At 50.3% G+C, this 18216-nt stretch overlaps 1 protein-coding gene across 1 annotated transcript in view; it reads right to left on the reverse strand.

Annotated features, from left to right (window-relative positions):
- Positions 1-50: 50 nt before the first annotated feature.
- Positions 51-18216, reverse strand: part of LOC123935871 (dehydrogenase/reductase SDR family member on chromosome X-like) — a 116250-nt gene continuing 98084 nt past the window's right edge. The window contains exons 6-7 of the mRNA XM_045996708.1: positions 14269-14476; positions 51-305 (exon numbers count right to left, since the gene is read on the reverse strand). Of these exons, the coding sequence (XP_045852664.1) occupies positions 102-305; positions 14269-14476 (412 nt within the window). The 3' untranslated portion in view covers positions 51-101. The remainder of the gene's footprint in view (positions 306-14268; positions 14477-18216) is intronic.

An 18216-nucleotide genomic window follows, 5' to 3' on the forward strand; every position in this document is an offset into this window, starting at 1 on the left:
CACAGCCCTGAAGGCAGGCAGCTATGAAGAATGCAGACATGGGGGTCTGTCACAGACCTGTGTTCGCTGGACTGAAGGCAAGGTCCTCCCCGACGGGGCAGCTACCCCGAGAAGGTGTCCTGGGTCACGTCAGTGATGCCGGTCATCTGGCAACTCCTGGCCCACAGTTCTCTTTGAAGATCCAGGTCATATGTGACCGCGAGAGACTTGGTCTCTTTCTCGTTGTAAAGGTAGCGGCCGCCAATTCCTTCCAGGTCTGGGGTGACTGCTGCGTAGACGGATGTCCAGGCTCCTTCATCTGGGGTCTGTGAGGAGAAGGAAGGAGGCCAGGACACGTTAGCCTTCAGAGCAGAGTGCATGGGATTCTCAGGACCCCCACAGATGCGGTTGGGTAAGACACAGCACGCTCATTGCCTGGGTTGGGATACTCAAGCGGAAAGCCCCGTGTACAACCTCGCCGAGCTGATGGGTTAATCCATTTCCACAGGCAAAAATGCGTATTAAAATCCGTGACGTGGACAGTCCAGTTTTGCACCTCCTGGTGAACCCAGAGTGCATATACACCGGTCAAAGCGGATGAACGCTGAGCCTCTGTGTTTAAGCAACACTAGGTGCCAAGAGGGTAAAACGTGACCACCTTGGAGAAAGGCTCTTCCGGTGAGCTTCCCGCGGGGATGGAAGCCTTCCTGGGCTATGGTCACTGCTCACGGGGAAAGCAAAGTCCAAGTAGAAGCTTAAAATGCAGAGGACACGTGAGGTTTGGCGATCGGTGGACGGCGGCCACGTGGGAACAGGACACACCCTGCATTCTGGGGTGGGAGTCGGTGTGGTCAGTGGGTTGGTGTGGTCCAGGGTTGGCACGGTCAGTGGGTGCCAGCGAGCCAGGAGGAGCTCAAGAGATTGGAAACGGCAGGAACCAAAGCACCTCCGTCCGGGGCTACAATTCCAGATCTGGAAGCCAACAGGTTCCCCCTTGGTTCTTACTGTCTAGATAAAGACCTTTTCAGGAGCTTGTCTTGTTTAATCAATTTGTGGAAATTGGCTCAATCCGCCAGAGATTCTTTTTTTTTTTTAAGATTTTACTTATTTATTTGACAGACAGAGATCACAAGTAGGCAGAGAGGCAGGCAGAGAGAGAGGGAAGCAGGTTCCCTGCTGAGCAGGGAGCCCAATGTGGGGCTCGATCCCAGGACCCTGAGATCATGACCTGAGCCGAAGGCAGAGGCTTTAACCCACTGAGCCACCCAGGCGTCCCCCGCCAGAGCTTCTTTCGAGACTCTGTAAGTCTACACCACTGACCCCTGACCAACCCATGATTGAACTGCACAGATTTTTTTGATATGTGTACCACAGTCCCGTAAACGCATTTTCTCTTCCTTAGGATTTTCTTAACCACGTTTTCTCTCCCTCGCTTCCTCTACTGCGAGATTCCGGTGTATAACTCATGCAACGTACAAAATACGGGTCAATCTGCAGTTTATGGCATCGATAAGGCTTCTGGGCCATAGCTGGCTATTAGCAGAGAAGCTTCGGGAAGTCAGAAGGGATACCTGGATTTTCAGCTGCGTGGCGCCATGCACACATGAGCTTATGGGCAGACACACGCACTGACGTGCCCGCACCCACGTTGACACGTAGACGTCCTCACAGTCCCCCACGCTGGCCCTGAGCACCCAGCTCTGCGGACATCCAAGGGGGCCGGAAAAAGGAGCTGTTTCCCGGCTGCAATGCGTCTCGTGGAGAATTAATCACATCCACTTACCCAACTATCACGGGCTTAAAGACATGATAGATGCTGGGCTTGGAAACGCAACCGCGGGTCGTTTGTAGAACATTTCAAAGCCTTGGGCTTATAATGAAGACGGAAATGAGATTTCATTTGTATTCTTTAATTCCTAAATGTTGTGACAGCTCACGCAATAGATGGTTTTATTCATTTCTTTCTCATTACGTTCATATCGCATCCTAATCATGACCCATCAGAGCAATGATTGGTCCTGCCTGTGTAAAAGGGAGCGGGTCATGATAAGTGTTGAGATGCACGTGTGTGTATGAACACGCTCACGGACACACGGTCAAGTCCACGTGCTCACACTCACCCACGTGCACGCACACCGTCGCACACATTTGCACACACACAACTTCGACCTTTGGGGATTTATCTGCGTCGTCTGGAGTGGGAGGAGACACCCAAGTTTCTCAGGACCCGGGTTTAAATTTCAATGTCACCGCCTGTGAACGGCAAGATCATCGCTGAATCATCCTCCCTCCTAAGCCTATTTCCTCTCCTGGAAAACGACAATTGCAGAAAAAGTTTTCCCACACAATCGTCAGGGAGAAACGCAGGACACCGTACGAGTGAAAAGCTCTGGCCAGTAGACACCCAACTGCAAATGATCGACAGTAACCATGACCGGGGTGACCATACTGTATGCTGGTCACTGTACCAAGCACTAACACCCAAATTTTACAGAGGAGGACCCGAGGCTCAGAGAAGACCAGTCTTTCCGCCACGGCACACAGCGGGTGGGCAGAGGAGGTAGGATTCGAACAGGGCCACCAGCCCCCCAGTCAACATCCTCACCCATAGCACGTGCTGACTTCTCCAAGAAATGAGGCCAGAAATGCAGGCAGAGAGGGGATTTGGGGAGACTTCTGAGTCCCAGTGAGCTCTTACAACAGGACATGTCTCACGCAGGGAGACAGCCACCAGAGGGAGAACGTTCACGGGGCACAGCTCCTGCCTCTGTCTGGGCAGCAGACATCTGCTGAACATCAACCAGAATGCCTGAAACGAGCTGGACCGTGTCCCCGCAAATGCGTATGTTGAAGTCCTCACCCCCCAGGACTTCAGAATGGGGCTTTATTTGGAAGTGGAGGTCTTTAAGGATGGGATTAAGGTCAAATGAGGTTGTGAGTGGGGACCCTGATCCAAAAGGGCTTGGGTCCTTATGAGAAGAGATGAGGACACAGACACGCACAGAGGGACGACCATGCGGGGACACAGGGAGAACACGAGGTCTACACGCCAAGGAGAGAAGCCTCAGGAGGAACCAGCCTTGGCCCCGTCTGGATCACAGACACCCGGCCTCCGGGTCTGAGAGACAATGAATGTCTGTGGTTGAAGCCACCCCATCTGTGGTACATTGTCTCGATAGCCCGGGCTGACTCATCCAGTGTCCAGATGATTCCTCCTCTCCAACCGGGAACATTAGCCTATGGAGGGCAGCAGTGACAGCGGGCTCCACAGCCGTGTGCCCATCCCAGGAAGGAGCCGTGTGTGCACACCTCTCCCACAGGACAGGTGCTTACGACTCTACTCGTCTCCTGCTCTCAGAGTCATGGGAGGAACATGCTCGGATTCCTCAAGGTAGACCAAAGACCAGCAAGGACCCCAACAGGCAGGAGATGCTTCTTAAATGTCTCCAGTGAATACATATGTCTTGTGATGGCCTGAATGTGACTGTCCTGCCCCTCCCCAGGTCATATGTGGAAGCCCTAACCCTCAATGGGATGGTATTAGCAGGTGGAGACTTTGGCAGGTGATTAGGGTCACATGAGGTCTTGACGGTGGGAGCCTCGACCATGGGACTGGTGTCCTTATACGAAGAGGAGGAGACCCCAGAGCTTTCCCTCTCTCCATCACGTGAGGACACAGGCAGCCTCCGACCTATGAGTAACAAGTACCTGTTTCCAAACCTCCCCAGTCTGTGGGACTCTGTTAACGCCGCCCGAGCTGAGGAATACGTGTCCCAACACCAAGATCTATATTTGAATGATGCTGTGTTCTAGGTTATGGGAAAAAAAACCACAAAGAAGCAACAAGTGCTTGTCTTTTCCTGACTCTCTCTGGGCTGGAATCCTGCACACCCCGGTCACAGTAGAGGTGAAGTCACCTTCAGAGGGAACACGAGAAACACGTGCACCATGCACTAGCTTTTTCTATTCCTTCTCTCTCGGCTCACTTTTGCTTTGTTTCTATTTGCTTTGTGTTCTTGTTATAGATGTCTTGCATCTGTGGCTCAAGGTGCAACGATCTACCAGTGGCCGGGCACCAGCTCATCGGCTGGATGTCCCCAGGGAGTCGCCACACATACACACCGACAAGGAAAACCACGTGACATGACTGTGAACAGGACCAGCACAAAGCCCTGTGCTCTCAAAGATCGTTTTCACTGTGGTGCTCCCTTGCTACCTCGGGGTTTCATGTAGGGGCGCCATGTTGTCAACAAGGCAAGATCAAAGGCTTCCTCTCCTACGACCTCTCCAGTCTGTCCTTTCATGGTGAACCCATAGATGATATCTCATGACTAATAACCTCAAGCTTGGGGTTATTCACTCCCAGCAAAGAGAATTATTAATCCTTTCTTTTTCCCCCGGGATCACTGTTTGGGTCATTTGGTGATGGAACTTCATGTCCTAGAGAAGCTCAGCACAGCCCACGACCTGCTGAGAGCTCCGGGCTCATGAAACTCCAACACGCTAATGATCGCCAACCGGAACAGGTCAATGAGGCAGAACCTCTGGCTTAATTTGCCAAGGACTATCAATAGGAACATAGCTGATGAAACTCAACACCGCTCCTCAACAAGAAAATGGACATTTTGTGCTGGTTGCTATGACCACGCTCCTCTCCTGGAATTTTGTAAGCTGAGCATGGAATTCCACAACTTATTCACTGTTCCTTTTTGTTTTGCTTTGTTTCATTCGTCTGCAGGGATTGTCTCCTCTAGGAAAGTACCTGGGATCCAGGTACTCAGCTGTGTTTAAAATGTCTGGGAATTCAGGTCTATAATGAAAGCATCATGGCGGCAAACTGGAAAGTACCTAATGAAGGCTGATATGCAGAAAGACCCAAATTGGCTCTGTTCTCTCTCTCTGGCCTCAAGGAAAACCAAGGCCAGATGATCTCCATCAAATGGAAAATCTGCAGATATATCAAACTCCCCAGCAAAATTTGGTATCTGCCCCTGTGTCGTTGGGAGTTGAGAAGAGCTGTATTCAAGCTCATTGCCAGGAGGATGAAGCGTGTTTCTTGGGTGCCGAGTGCACAGAAATTACTCGGCTTCTGCATAGATAAGAAGGTCCTCTAAACAATGGTTCCCCTGCATACATAACATATCCCATTTTATCTACAGCTTGTCAAAAACAAAACAATGAAAAAAAGATCATCCTTAAAGACTGGTAAACAGTGAAAGCAAACCCAAGAGTGGACGTGTTGCTTTTATCAGAGGCAGGAGATTCACCAAAGAACCAGACGCCCCCTGGGAGACCAGGAAAGAGGGCTCCGTGTGTTTACAGTTAAAGGTCGGCTCTGCATGAAGCCGTGGCTGGGACCTGGCAGCGATGAACTCAGTTTCAATTGGATTCATCACAACAGATGTTTATTAAATGCTCCCCAATGTTTTGTGGGCTCTCGGGGCCAAGAAAGGCAATTTTGAAAATCATCCCTACCACCGCGGAGTTGACGACAGGCAGGGGCTGTGGGTGGACGTTTGGGCACAAGAGGGTGGAAAAAAAAAAAAACAAAAAAAAAAAACTAGCAGCAGCAGCAGCTCAGTTGGTAGAAAGAGGATGGAATTTAAAGCATGCTAAATAGAGCCGCGAGCAATGTCGGGTTGGAGGGAAACATGAATGCCTTATAATTACCTAATTACACAGGGCTTTACAGTATCGGAAATGCGCTCACATATATTATGGGAGCAATTTTCACAACAATCTTATGAGATATTATTATCCAGAATTAACAAATTACCAAAGCGAGGGGCATCGCGCAGGATGGGAAGGAGAAGGAAGGGGTGGCCAGATCTCGGTTCTCCCAGAGACCCCAACCCTCTCCATCTTGGTCCTTAATCTGCCTCCCTATAGGTCCATTCCCCATGCCTATGGCTTCCTTTCTCATCTCCTTCCCTGTCTTCATCTTCGACGTGAAAACCTGACCTCGCTCTCCTCTGAGCCACAGGCACATTCATGGCAGCCCAGTTGGCGTCTGGAAGTAGACACCCTACTTGACCCACCTCACGGTCAAGCATCCCCCAATCCCCTCCTGGGCATTTCCCATCACCCCATGTCTTGGATAGGCACCACCATTACCCTCATTTTCCTGACTGAGAAACCCCAGAATTATCCTTGAGTCTTCGTTTATTCACATCCCAGAGTCAACCAGTCAAGATGTCTTCATTTCATCTCTGGACTAGTGTTTGGGATGATTTCTCTCCCTCTCCACCACTGGAGTGGGCTATAACAAACACACCCCAGGTGCCCCCATGTCCTGCAGTCCATCGGATGCTCTGTAGGCTGGATGGGTCTGATCCTATTACCTTCTCACTGACATTTATCAATGGGCACGCAGCCCTAACAGCCTAAGGTGGCCATAGCTTCTAACACACGATGAGCTTCTCTCTTTGGACACCCACAGCAGGGCTGGGAACAGCTGCTCTTGGGACAATTGAGACATGGGCAGCTCAGATGATTTCCCAGTCTTGGGTTCAGCTGGAGGGCACGAAAGAGGTGGTGCCTGTTGGACCACCCACCATCTTGAACTACTTTCTGCATCACGTATAGTTCCAGCATTGCTCATGGACCCTGGCTTAGCCTTCAGTCCACCTTCAAAGGCTCCATCCCCAGCAAAGGCTTCTCCTCCTGCCCCCAACACTAGGGCAGATGCCTGCCACCCTATTTGTCCTTTTCTCACTCGTGCAAAATGCTCAAAGTCAAAATGGGTGGTAATGAGTCGAGTTCCCAGAGCCCTGGGTACATCTGTGGGAGATGCCCACCCCGATGCCTCAGTGATCCGTCTTGGTCACCCTACACCTGGAGGGGTGCATGACACGTCATTGGCCTGAATGAACATCATGCACTGTCTCCCTCTTCCAAGCCTCCTGTGGGAGCCCCCCTGATTTCATGTAATCTTCATGATATACCTGGGAGGTGGGTGTTATCCCACCTGCTTTACGGGGCAGGAGCTGAAGCCAACACACTGGGCAAAGACACAAGACGGTGGTCTTGACAGCCGAGATCCAGGGAAGGAGGACGTAAGTTTCCTTTGGGTATTCTGGGAGAAGGATCACAAACTCGGTGGCTTAAAACAGCAGAGATTTATCATCTTAACGTTCTATAAGCTCAGACGTCTAAAATTTGTCTCCGTGGGGGGATGGGCTGGGGCTGTATTCCTGCTGGATCCTCTAGGTGAGAGTCTGTCTCCTTGTCCCCCTCCTTCTCTGACTCAAACCCTCCATCCTCTCTGTTAGGAGGACCCCTGTGATGCCACTGGGCTCCCCTGGATCATCGGGGATCTCCTACATCCCAGGATGGACGAGTAGTGGTGGTAGGTTCCTACGGCACGATAGAAGGTCAACTGAAGGTTGTTAATTCAGCGTGCTTGAATGCTGAGGGATGATGGGGAGAAGCTGATGATGCAGAGGTGGGGAGAAGCATCGCTGGCCGCGTGTCCTTGAGTTGATTAATTAAACGTCCCACTCCTCCTGACACATCCATCAAAAAGCAATCAATGACCCCTTGACTGGGTTGATTCAAACGCATAATAAAGAGAACCAACCATCACTAAGTCCTATAGGTCCCTGGGACATGGGCACATTCGACACTGTCAGTTTGATCCTTTTTAACTGGAGGCTGGTGTAGAAAGTGATTTCAAAGAGGCCTGGCATCGTTTGAGATGAATTCCACACAGCGGTCCCAATGCACCTAGCACCGAGAATCATGGTTTTTCATGGGACTCATGTATTCTGAGGCAGTAAGGCAGGCAGATAGGGAGGACATCCCAATGCAACAGCCCCAAGACCTGAGAGATGCAGGACTTCTGCATCAGCACTGGTTTCCCTGGGTCTCGCGCCCTCTGAAAAGCTCCACAGACGCTAGCACAGAGCCCGACAGAGCCCGGGCATACAGAATGGTCATTTGTGGACACACCAAACCTCTTGCCTTTACAAACTGCCTGGGGAGGCAGACACCAAATCATGCATTTGTAGGAAGGCAAACTGAAAGGGAAGGAAGGTAATTAGGCCCTAAAGGGAGCTCCGGGGCACGGCTGACTTCATGAGACGTGCTCGGATGGAACCACCAGCGGACGTGGAAGGCAGACCCCGAGAAGAGGTTCGGTAACTGTCCTCAGTAATTCCCAGGTGTGAAGAAACAGACAGTTATCGAAGGGATGGAGCCATCAATACTGACTTGGGGAGAGGGACGAGTCCCCAAGAAAGCAATATGTGTTAAAGAAAAATTTGAAAGCTGAATTGGAACCATCCTTCTGAAAATTCCCAAATGCACAGAGTGTGCAAACGCTAATATTTCCAGTCTTCAAATGCAGAGACTTGTCACGATCATGCCATTAGGCTGAAGCCTAAGAGAGAAAAATATGGGAGGAAATGGGCTTCTCCATTGTCTCACTCACTGGCTTTTTTTTTTTTTTTTTTTAACAAATCCTCAAAACGTTAGGATCCCAACTTGACAAAGATAGCTCAGAAGGAGATGTCCAGCGCTGGGGTAAATGCCAAGAGAGAAGTCATCAATGAAGTGGCTGGAGAACCAGAGGACTAGTCTACTGGGGAAAAAGCGAGAATCACTCTAGAAACTGGGGGCCGTTCTTTCTAAAGAAACGTACTGATCCACAAGATCCAAATAAGGGACTTAAAGCAAAGAAAAACATAATCTTCTCTCTAGGCCGGAATCAGCAAACGTTTTCTGTAAAGGGCCATACCGGAAATATTTCCCATTGGTGGGCCATCTGGTGTCTGGCATAACTACTCGGCTCTGCCTTTAACCCGGGGAAAACACGTGAATGAACGAGCACGTGTGCCGATAAAACTTTATTGACAAAACCATATGGCCAGCCCGTGGGCCGTACTCTGCCTATGTAGCGAACCGTTTTGTTTCGGTACGATTAAATATTCACGCCTCATTCAAAGGAAGAGTAAAGTGGGAGTGATACGCAGCACAGTACATAAAAAAGTAAAATGTGCAAATCCTAACAAATATAAGAGAGAGACATTATGTGTTTCAGCCTCAAAATGGCAAGTAAGATATGAGTCATCTACACCATGTATTATCGAACTGACTATATCTTACGTAAGAACATTTTCAAGAGAAACATACATCCTAGAGAGAAGAGGGGATATGATATTTGTACGTTAAATAATTAATATGGCTTCAAAATTAGGTTAATTAAATTAAATAGACTGAAAATCTCTTAAAAGCAGAACATCCGTGATAGAATCAAGACAAATGTAAGAGCTGAGACAGTCTCAGTATTTGGAGCAGGTTTTGGTAAGACTGTCCTTGAGAGCCCCATGGAATGCTCCAGAAAACGCAGACAAGAGAACCTTCTAGAACCTTCTAGAACCTTCTAATCTTCCAGAACCTTGTCATGCTAGAGCTTGCTATGCTCCATAGAGAAACTGGGACGGAAGCAGATGTGGAGATGTAGGAGTGATCCTTCAAGGCACACTGCTGGAAACCCCAGAGAACTGGAAACACCCCAAATGCTCCCGATCCAGAGATGGAGCCAAGCCGTGTTGTCCACCCATGTGGAATATATGCCCCCAGGACGGAATCGACTTCACGTGTTCACAGGGATTGATTTTAAACGTTTAATATGGAGAGTTGTGGGTTCCATTGGGTCTCCCCGCGAAACACAAGTTGAAGTCCTGGCCCCTAGGACATGTGAATGTGACCTTATTTGGAAACAGGGTCTTTGCAGATGTGATGAAGGGAAGCATCTGAGATGAGCTCATCCTGGATCAGGGTGGTCCTGAATGCAATGACAGGTGTCCTCGTAAGACACAGAAGAGGACACACAGATGCAGAGGAGAAGCCACGTGAAGACGGAGGCAGAGATGGGAGGGACGCGGCCACAAGCCCAGGGACATCTGGAGCCCCAGAAGCTGGAAGGCGCAGGAAGGGCCCTGCCCTAGAACCTCAGGAGGGAGCATGGCCCTGCCCCGCCTGGATCTCAGACATCTGGTCTCCCCAGTTGGGCAAAGAGGAATGTCTGTGGTTTCCGTCATTTGGTTTGTGGTCATTTTTCACAGCGGCCCCCAGGCCACTAACCACTAAACAATAAAAAAAGCAAATCACAGATCTTATTCTACTTACCTAAGGATCAAAGAATGCAAATTTAAATTTCAGAGACACACACGCGTGAGACATTTATAACGAGAAACAAGAAAACTGTTGATTCTACGGGTGGGTTAGGGGTTAGTGTTTGCAGGTGCATTTGGGGGAAAGCGTGGGCAGATCCGCGTGGTGTGACAACGTGTGCATTCACTTATCACCGACTCGTAAGCGTTTCGTGTATTTTTGCTGCCTTCACAGTTTGCAGTATTTTTAATAAAACCGATTTGCCACAGAAACAAACATCAAAACTTCGTAAAACCATTAGGAATAAATGCAATAGGAAAGATATGGGTATTTACTGAGAATTAATAATAAGACAGCCCTGAAAAGCATTAGGATTCTGGTCACCAATTCCAAGATGCGGGGTGACCCCCCCACCACACACACATCACCTAGCAATTCCCAGACACCCTCAGGGTGCCCTATAATCCAACCCAGTTCTGACTTACATACTTGGCCATGGTGTCAGATCTCCCATGGCTCAGCCCTATAGGACTACCATTCACACCCCTAGGTCAGATGCCAGTTACAAATCCAGGTTGTCACCCATGGTTCTGACCCACCAACTACAGATCAAGGTTTCTAGGACCTCCTCCTGGGGTTCTAGTAACTTGCTAGAGCGACTCATAGAGCCCAAGGAAACGCGTCATTCACTAAATCAGGGGTTTATTATAAACGGTTGTAATTCAGGAACAGCCAGAAAAAGTGTGCATGGGGCCAGGTGTGGGGAAGGGCGTGCTCCTTCTATGGCCTCGCCAGGGGCACCTCACTCCTCAAACCTGCACCTGTTCACCAACCCAGAAGCTGTTTGAACCCTGTCCTTTCCATTTTCTAAAGAGGGAGGCTTTATTGCAGAAGCGAGATTGATTAAATCATTGATCACTGGGGACTGATTCAACCTCCAGCCCCTCCTCTCTCCGGAGGTCAGGAGGTGGGGCGGAAACTTCCAAGCTGCTAAACACGCAGTTGGCTCCCCTGGCCACCTGCCCCAGGCTCTGGGGCTTTCCAAAAGTCCCCTTGTTCACATAACAAAAGGAACCTCTATTGCTGTCCTCACCAGAAATTCCCAGGATTTTAGGACAGAAACAGGACAAAGACCAAACAGGCGTTTTTATCACAAGTCACAAAATCGCCGGCATCAAGAAAGACACAAGTGAAAGGAAAGACAAATGATTCTCAGACAAAAAACACCACTCTGTGAAATCTCAAGGTCCCCACCCAAATTAAGTCAGAAATCCCTGCCGGTTAAGTTTTGTTCTGATGGTTATCCTCTCCTTTCCCGTTCTACTTTATCTTATTGTATCCTGTTCTGTTCTGGCCTATTCTGTCCTATTTTATTCTATTTTCTCCTCCTATCCTGTCTTATCCCATCCCACCATTATTCTATTCTATTCTTTCTTATTCTATCTTATCCTACACTATCCTGTTTGGTTCTATCCTATCTTACGGTATCCTATCCTATCCGATCCTATCCTATCCTATCCTATCCTATATTATTTTATTCTGTCTATGCTATCCTATCCTATCCTATCTTATCCTATCCTATGCTATCCTATCCTATCCCACCATTATTCTATTCCATTCTTTATTATTCTACCCCATCCTGTCCTATCCTATCTTATCCTATCCTATTCCATCATTATTCCATTCTTATCTTTTTTTTTCTTATGCTATCTTATCCTACCCTATCCTGTTCTGTCCTAGCCTATCTTATGGTATCCTATCCTATCCTATCCTATGTGATACTATTTTATTCTGTCCATGCTATCCTATCCTATCCCATCCCGCCATTATTCTATTCTATTCTTTCTTATTCTATCTTACTTACCCTATCCTGTTCTGTCCTATCCTAGCCTAGCCTATCCCATCTAATCATTATTCTATTCTATTTTTTCTTATTCTACCTTATCTTACTCCATCCTATTCTGTCCTGTCCCATCCTGTATTATTTTATTCTGTCGACGCTATTCTATCCTTTCATATTCTAGCCTATCCTCATGTATTTTTTCTATCCTGTCCTACTCTCTTCTTTCTCATTCTATTCTATCCTGTCTTACTCTATTCTACCCTATTGTACTCTGTCTTCTATCCTATCCTATTCTGTTCTTTGCTATTCTATCTTATTCTTTTTATCCTATCCTATCCTATCCTATCCTACCCTATGTTACTCGTTCTTGTTCTATTGTATCTGTTCTATCCCAGCCTACGCTATTTTGCTCTCTCATTCTTTCTTATCCCGTCCTATGCTACTGGATCTCATTACTTCGTATCCTGTCCTGTCCTATCCTATCGTGTCTTATTGTATCCGCTTCTCCTCTGCCATATCGACACTATCCAGTCGTGTCTTATTGTATCCGCTTCTCCTCTCCCATATGCTCTCTAGCCTATCCTACTTTTCTCCGTTGTTTTCTACTGGAAAAAGCTGTCAGCAGAGTAAATGTAGGGACAGAGAGGGGGCGAAGAAACACATGTGCTCCCATCAACAACGGCGTTTTCTTCCAGTTGCAAAGCATCGAGAAGCTGACCCGGCAAAAACAATCAGGGCTGAGAGAGAAGGAAGGTAAGAAAACGAAGCCACTGTCGGGGCACAAGGGTGACTTCAGAACAGACAGGAACATGTGGGCATTTAGAAAAGGAGCATCTGTTCCCCTCCAGGATCAGCGGACAAGGGTGAGCTTCCGGACATCGGTCCCTGCCAACACCGCCCGGAACCCCGGGAAGGCTCAACAGCACGACGAAACCTAACCGTACCTCCCGAGAGAACGGACGACCAGTTTTTAGTGACTTTGACTTGATTTTGGCTTCAAGGGCCCCATCGAGGACCACGAGCGACAAGAAAGTTGGGGTTGGGGAGATGTGCAGCATGACCTACGGGGTTCATGATCCATAATTATATGGAACGTTTTCTGTCATTTCTTTTTGTTTTTTCCTGAGCCAGCAGCTCCCCATGGGGGAAAGAGTGGGAAAAAGGACATGAACAAAGAGTTCATTCAAAAAGTCATGAGCATAAACAAGATTTGGATTTTAAGGAGAGCTGTAGAGGGGAGCTGTGACGCAGAGAAGGGATCCCGGGGTCATACAGGAGGTAATTACACTCAGCAGCAGCCAGACGCTGGCTCCCCAGTGCCCACGATCACTCGCATGTGCCAGAATCTGGGTTCTGGGGCTGGTCCCGAAACCCTAGTGCATGGAGAGCCCAGAGGTGGGCAATTCGCAGCCATGACCGTCACTGAAGGTACATGCCCTGCCCTCCACGGCCCTGGAGCTCATTACCTCTAATGTTTGCAACCCCGTCGTGGGGAGGAAATGAACACCGTCCCCTTGACAAGACCCCAGAAGCCGGAGAGGATGTGCCCAAGCCCCACGGCTGGGCCAGCAACACCCACGGAAACAGGACGGCAGCAAACGCATGAGGAGTTGTTCCAATAACCAGGATTCCTGTCCACTCACGGATCATTTTTTAAAAACACGGAAATTTAAAGGGGACCACATAGCCAAGAATGAAATTTAAAACTACCAGGAGAAAAGGGTGGGGGACATGAGATTTTTAGATGTGCCTACCCCGGTGGGGTGGCTTGTTTCCACCTTGTGCGGAATTAACGCCGTGTGCGTGTGGACAGGTGCATGTCACGGACACTCAGTGTCCCTCCGGGATGCTACTGGCTGGCCTTGGCTCCGTGAGTCTCCTGCTCGTGTGCTGCCCCCACAACGGGAGTATCCTGTCTTGGAGCAAAGCCTCTGCTGTCCCACCGTGGGACCCCGGGACATGTGGGAGGGGCATGCACGGTTTCGGACACCAGAACTTGCATGGACTTTTGTGCATCGGAAATCAGCCGGACTTGGATTCAGAAACACGTGCACGGCGTGGGGCTCTCTGGTCAGGCGCAAAGCAGAGCCCTGTCCTCTGTCTGCAAAATCTGTTTTCTCCTTCGTGGAAAAAACACCAGAACTGCTTGAATGCACACATGGGGAGGCTGTGCTGCTGGGTTTCCCACATCAGGGACCCGGACGCCGGGTCGCTCGCGCTTCTGAGCGTTGACCCAAGGGCACAGAAATAGCCTTGAGGTGGCCGGCCGGCCGGCCGTGGGGCAGGGGACCTCAGAAGCGGGCACAGCAAAGCAACCGCGGGAGGCCTACCTTGAAAAACCACCAGCCGAAGAGCTTCTTGATGAGATGTGTGCCCCAGAAGACGTGTCGGTAGAGGTCGGTGTTGACCACGCCGGGGTCGACCACGTTGGCGGTCACGGGGCTCCCCTGGGCGTCCAGAAGCCTCTGGAGGTGGTAGGTGAACAGGACAAGGGCCAGCTTGCTTTGGGCGTAGGCGCCGTGCGGGGAGTAGCTGCGGCTGTGCAAGAAACCAGGGACACGTGTGAGACGTTGGTGCATCCCTCACCTGCCTGGGTTGCTACCTCCCTGGGTCCCTACCTCCCTGGGTCCCTACCTGCCCAGGTCCCTACCTGCAGAGGTCCCTCACCTCCCTGGGTTCTGCACCTGCTGGGTCCCTACCTGCCGAGAACCCTACGGGTCCAGGTCCCTATCTGCCTGGGTTCCTCACCTGCCCAGGTACCTCACCTGGAGTGCCCCCTGCCTGCCTCCTGCTGTCTGTCCCTGGGGTATCCTGAGGTTTCACTTCCATTTTCCACTCCCCGTGCACCGGAGGGTTCCGTGGTTTGTACGACCTCCCTGGGGCTTCATCGCCCGGGTGTCGTGCAGACGCGCGACCCGACGCGCAGAAACAGAACAGGACGCCCCCCACGCGCTCCAGCGAGCATAAAGATGGGGCGATTCTCCCTGCGCCGACGTTTGCGGGAGGCCGGAAACCGCGCCAACAGCCCCGCTCAGAAAGCCTGGGGCAAACACCACCTGCCTGCAGGTGACCCTGGCTTCTTACTCGTTTTTCTATGGGGAAGCACGTGGTTACGTTGTTAAGTTGCATCGTCAGTATCCAGACACGCACGCTTGTCTCCAGACTTGTGTCTACGCTGTGATCCTCGGGGCTTCGTGACGGGCTAGGAACGTGATCGTAGCATCTTTTTATAGACTGTATGTTGTTACAGCCATTTTAGGTTCACGGGGCCATTAAGAGGCAGGGCCAGAGGTTCCCCGTGCATCCCTCCCTGTCCCCACACACGACAGCCTCCCCGTGACCAGCATCCCCGCCACGGGCTGCATCAGAATTTACCTGCGGATGCACATTCTACGGGTTCGGGCAAACGTACAAGGACATGCATACCCTCTGGATTCACGGCCCTAAAAGCCCTCAGTGCCCCGCCTGTCCAGACCTCCCTCTCCCGACCCCTGGCCAGCACCCGTCTTTGTCCGCTCGTTGTCTATCCACCTGCTGAAGGACAGCTTGGTGGCCTCCAAGTTCCGGCCACCGGCAACCACGCTCCTAGAAACATCGTGGGCAGGTTTCCGGGTGGCTGTGTCTGCAGCCCCTCTGGGCTGAGGGCAAGGAGTGTGATTTGGGGACCCCACGGTGAGGGGGTGCTCAGTTCCGTCAGCAACAGCCCGGCTGTCCTCCAAGTGACCGAGTCATTCTGCGTTCCCATCGGGGCCAAAGAGAGCTCCTGTCTCTTCCCGTGCTCGCCCGCCGGTGTCCCAGATTCCAGCCACGCTCACGGGCGTGCCCTAGGGTCTCCCTTTTCTTTTAACCTGTGAGTTTCTCCAGTGACTTAGGACGCGTAGGATCTTGTGGTACAGAAGCTGATGGCGAGATTTTCTGATCGACTGCGTGATAGACGCGTGGGTCCTTGGCTGTCCCGCATGTGCCCGGCATGTCGCGGCCCTTGGAGACTCAGCCCTGCCTCTCGCCATTACCCAGGAAGCAGCGTTTTCCCCAGGAACCTGACCTCCCAGCGTGTCCTTCATGCATCGTCCTGTCACAAGAGCCCACGTGCAAACCCCAAGATTTGCCCACGGGGGGGGTCCACCCCCTCGATGTTGCAAAAAGGGACCCCGGGTTCCTCCGTCTTAAGGGACCGGTGCAGGCAGGCAGGTCAGCAAAGGCGGTCACTGGGTGAACTTCTCAAGGAGGGTTGCCCAGAAGAATTCCCAACACGGCTGTTGTGTTTGGAGGGAGGGATCACGACAAAAATCTAGGGCAGTTCAGAGCTTAAATTACCTCCCCAATGCAACACAAGCCATAACCCTCCAATTATCGTCAAGGGACTTGTCTTTGGCAAATTTCTCCCGTCCGCTCCCCGCAGAGGAGGGGCGAAGGCGGCAGGAAACGAGCAGTGATTAAGTGCAGGGAAATCAATGCCGAGTTTTGTCTTGGCTTCAGGCCATGGGCAGCCTCGGACGCTGCCTTCTCAGCATCGCCCAGTTCGCGCCCTTAAAGGGCATGAAACATCCATAAGCCCATTTCTCCAGGGTAGACAATGAGGTCTGCGACTGTGGCTTTATAGGGTAGCCCGGAGAAGAAAGAACCAGAGATCGTTAGAAATACTAAATGGAGAAAAAAACTCACTATGTTTCCTTTTGGGAGGGACAGAAAAAGTCCAAGAAGGAGGAGTGATTTCAGGAGAGGTTCCCCTGGCGGATGTACGGACAAAGAAACATCCACAGTGGAAACGGGAAGGAATCCGAGCAAATTAACAGGAGGACGCGATGCCCCCACTGAGGTTTTCTAAATCAAACCCCGAGGACTGCCAAGGCGCTTGGCAGGGAAAACAATAAAGAGATCGAACGTTAACACCTAAGAGGGAGCAGAAACCCAGAATCAAATAACGGTTCTCATGGCAGGACGGTAAACGAACTAATTCGGGAAATGGCCGTGTGGTTCGGTTCTACACAGAATGTTTACTTCGCTGCTTTTGTAGTAAGGATCGTCAGGAAGTAGAACCCAAAGCCATAAACATGGATCCTTATTTTCAAAATAATAAAACACTTTTCGGTGTAATTCCTTCAAGAATAATTCGAAGGTCGATATGAAACATAAGTTAGAGATGGTAATGTGGCAGCCTTTCAGAGGGGCAGAAAAACTCCTCTCCTATACTTTTGTGTTCTGAACCCGAGGGCTGCAAATTAAACTGAGGATGGCCAGATTTACAGGGGGAAATCATGCCAATTTTATTTTTCACTTTACATGTATGCAGGGCTTCCTAGTAAAGAAGTAAAAACCCCAAAGACACCACTAGACTTGGGTTTATATACAATTTAACAACACTTGGTCAATGGTGCAGGAGGGATGAGACAAAGGAAAAGGGGTCTGGGCTTCCACAGGTGGTAAATTGTGAAAAGGTATCTATTTAATGGAAGTTAAAGGGTTAGTTTAGTAAGATTTGTGACTTTCCTGGAAATTCTGCTTTTACTGAGATCTGGGGAGAGCAGCATACACCTGTCTATACCATATGCAACAATCCATTTTCTATGGGTTAGTTATCGACCCCCACACCTCCTTCTCAGCAGAGCTGCCCTACAGCACAACGTCCACATTTTGTAGAACCATCGTCACCTCCCCGTCTGCCCTAGAAAACCACGGACCTTCTGTATTACCTTAACGGTTCCAGAAGCAGTGAGTTTCCTGAAGTCCTCCCCCGTAGACCGGAAATCGCACATAGGACCATGGGACTGATCAGACAGCACCTCGAGCCATTGAAAAACACAATGTCTTGAGTTTTCCTATTTCCATAAGACATATGTGTCCCTGGATTTCATATCATTCATGGTGTTTGCCCACGTTTTCAGCTCGACGTCTCGACCACTTCCTTCTCTCCCTGTAGCTAGAGGTCGTGAGGCCCCAGCCGATGCTGAGAGTTTAGTACAAGGAACGAGGTCTTCATCCATGATGCTGACGGATGCTGTGCCCCCTGCGTGAGTCACCAGTCCGGGACCCCCACGCTGGCCTCGCGGACGGCTTCCTTTTATACAGATCCACAGGGAGCGTTAGCTGTACTGATCTGTCCGCTGGCGTGCGGTAAATTCATGTGCGCGAGGCACATGAATATGATGCTTGTGTCCTATTAATCAGCTGCGTTATTTTCCTTCTGGGTCATTAATGCACAAGCCCATGGCCAGGGACGAGGGAGCGTCCACGGGCCACCGTGAACCCAGGTGCTCGCTAGGTCCGATAACGGATGA

This window comes from Meles meles, chromosome Y (genome assembly GCF_922984935.1).
Source record: "Meles meles chromosome Y, mMelMel3.1 paternal haplotype, whole genome shotgun sequence".
NCBI classification, from domain to species: domain Eukaryota; kingdom Metazoa; phylum Chordata; class Mammalia; order Carnivora; family Mustelidae; genus Meles; species Meles meles.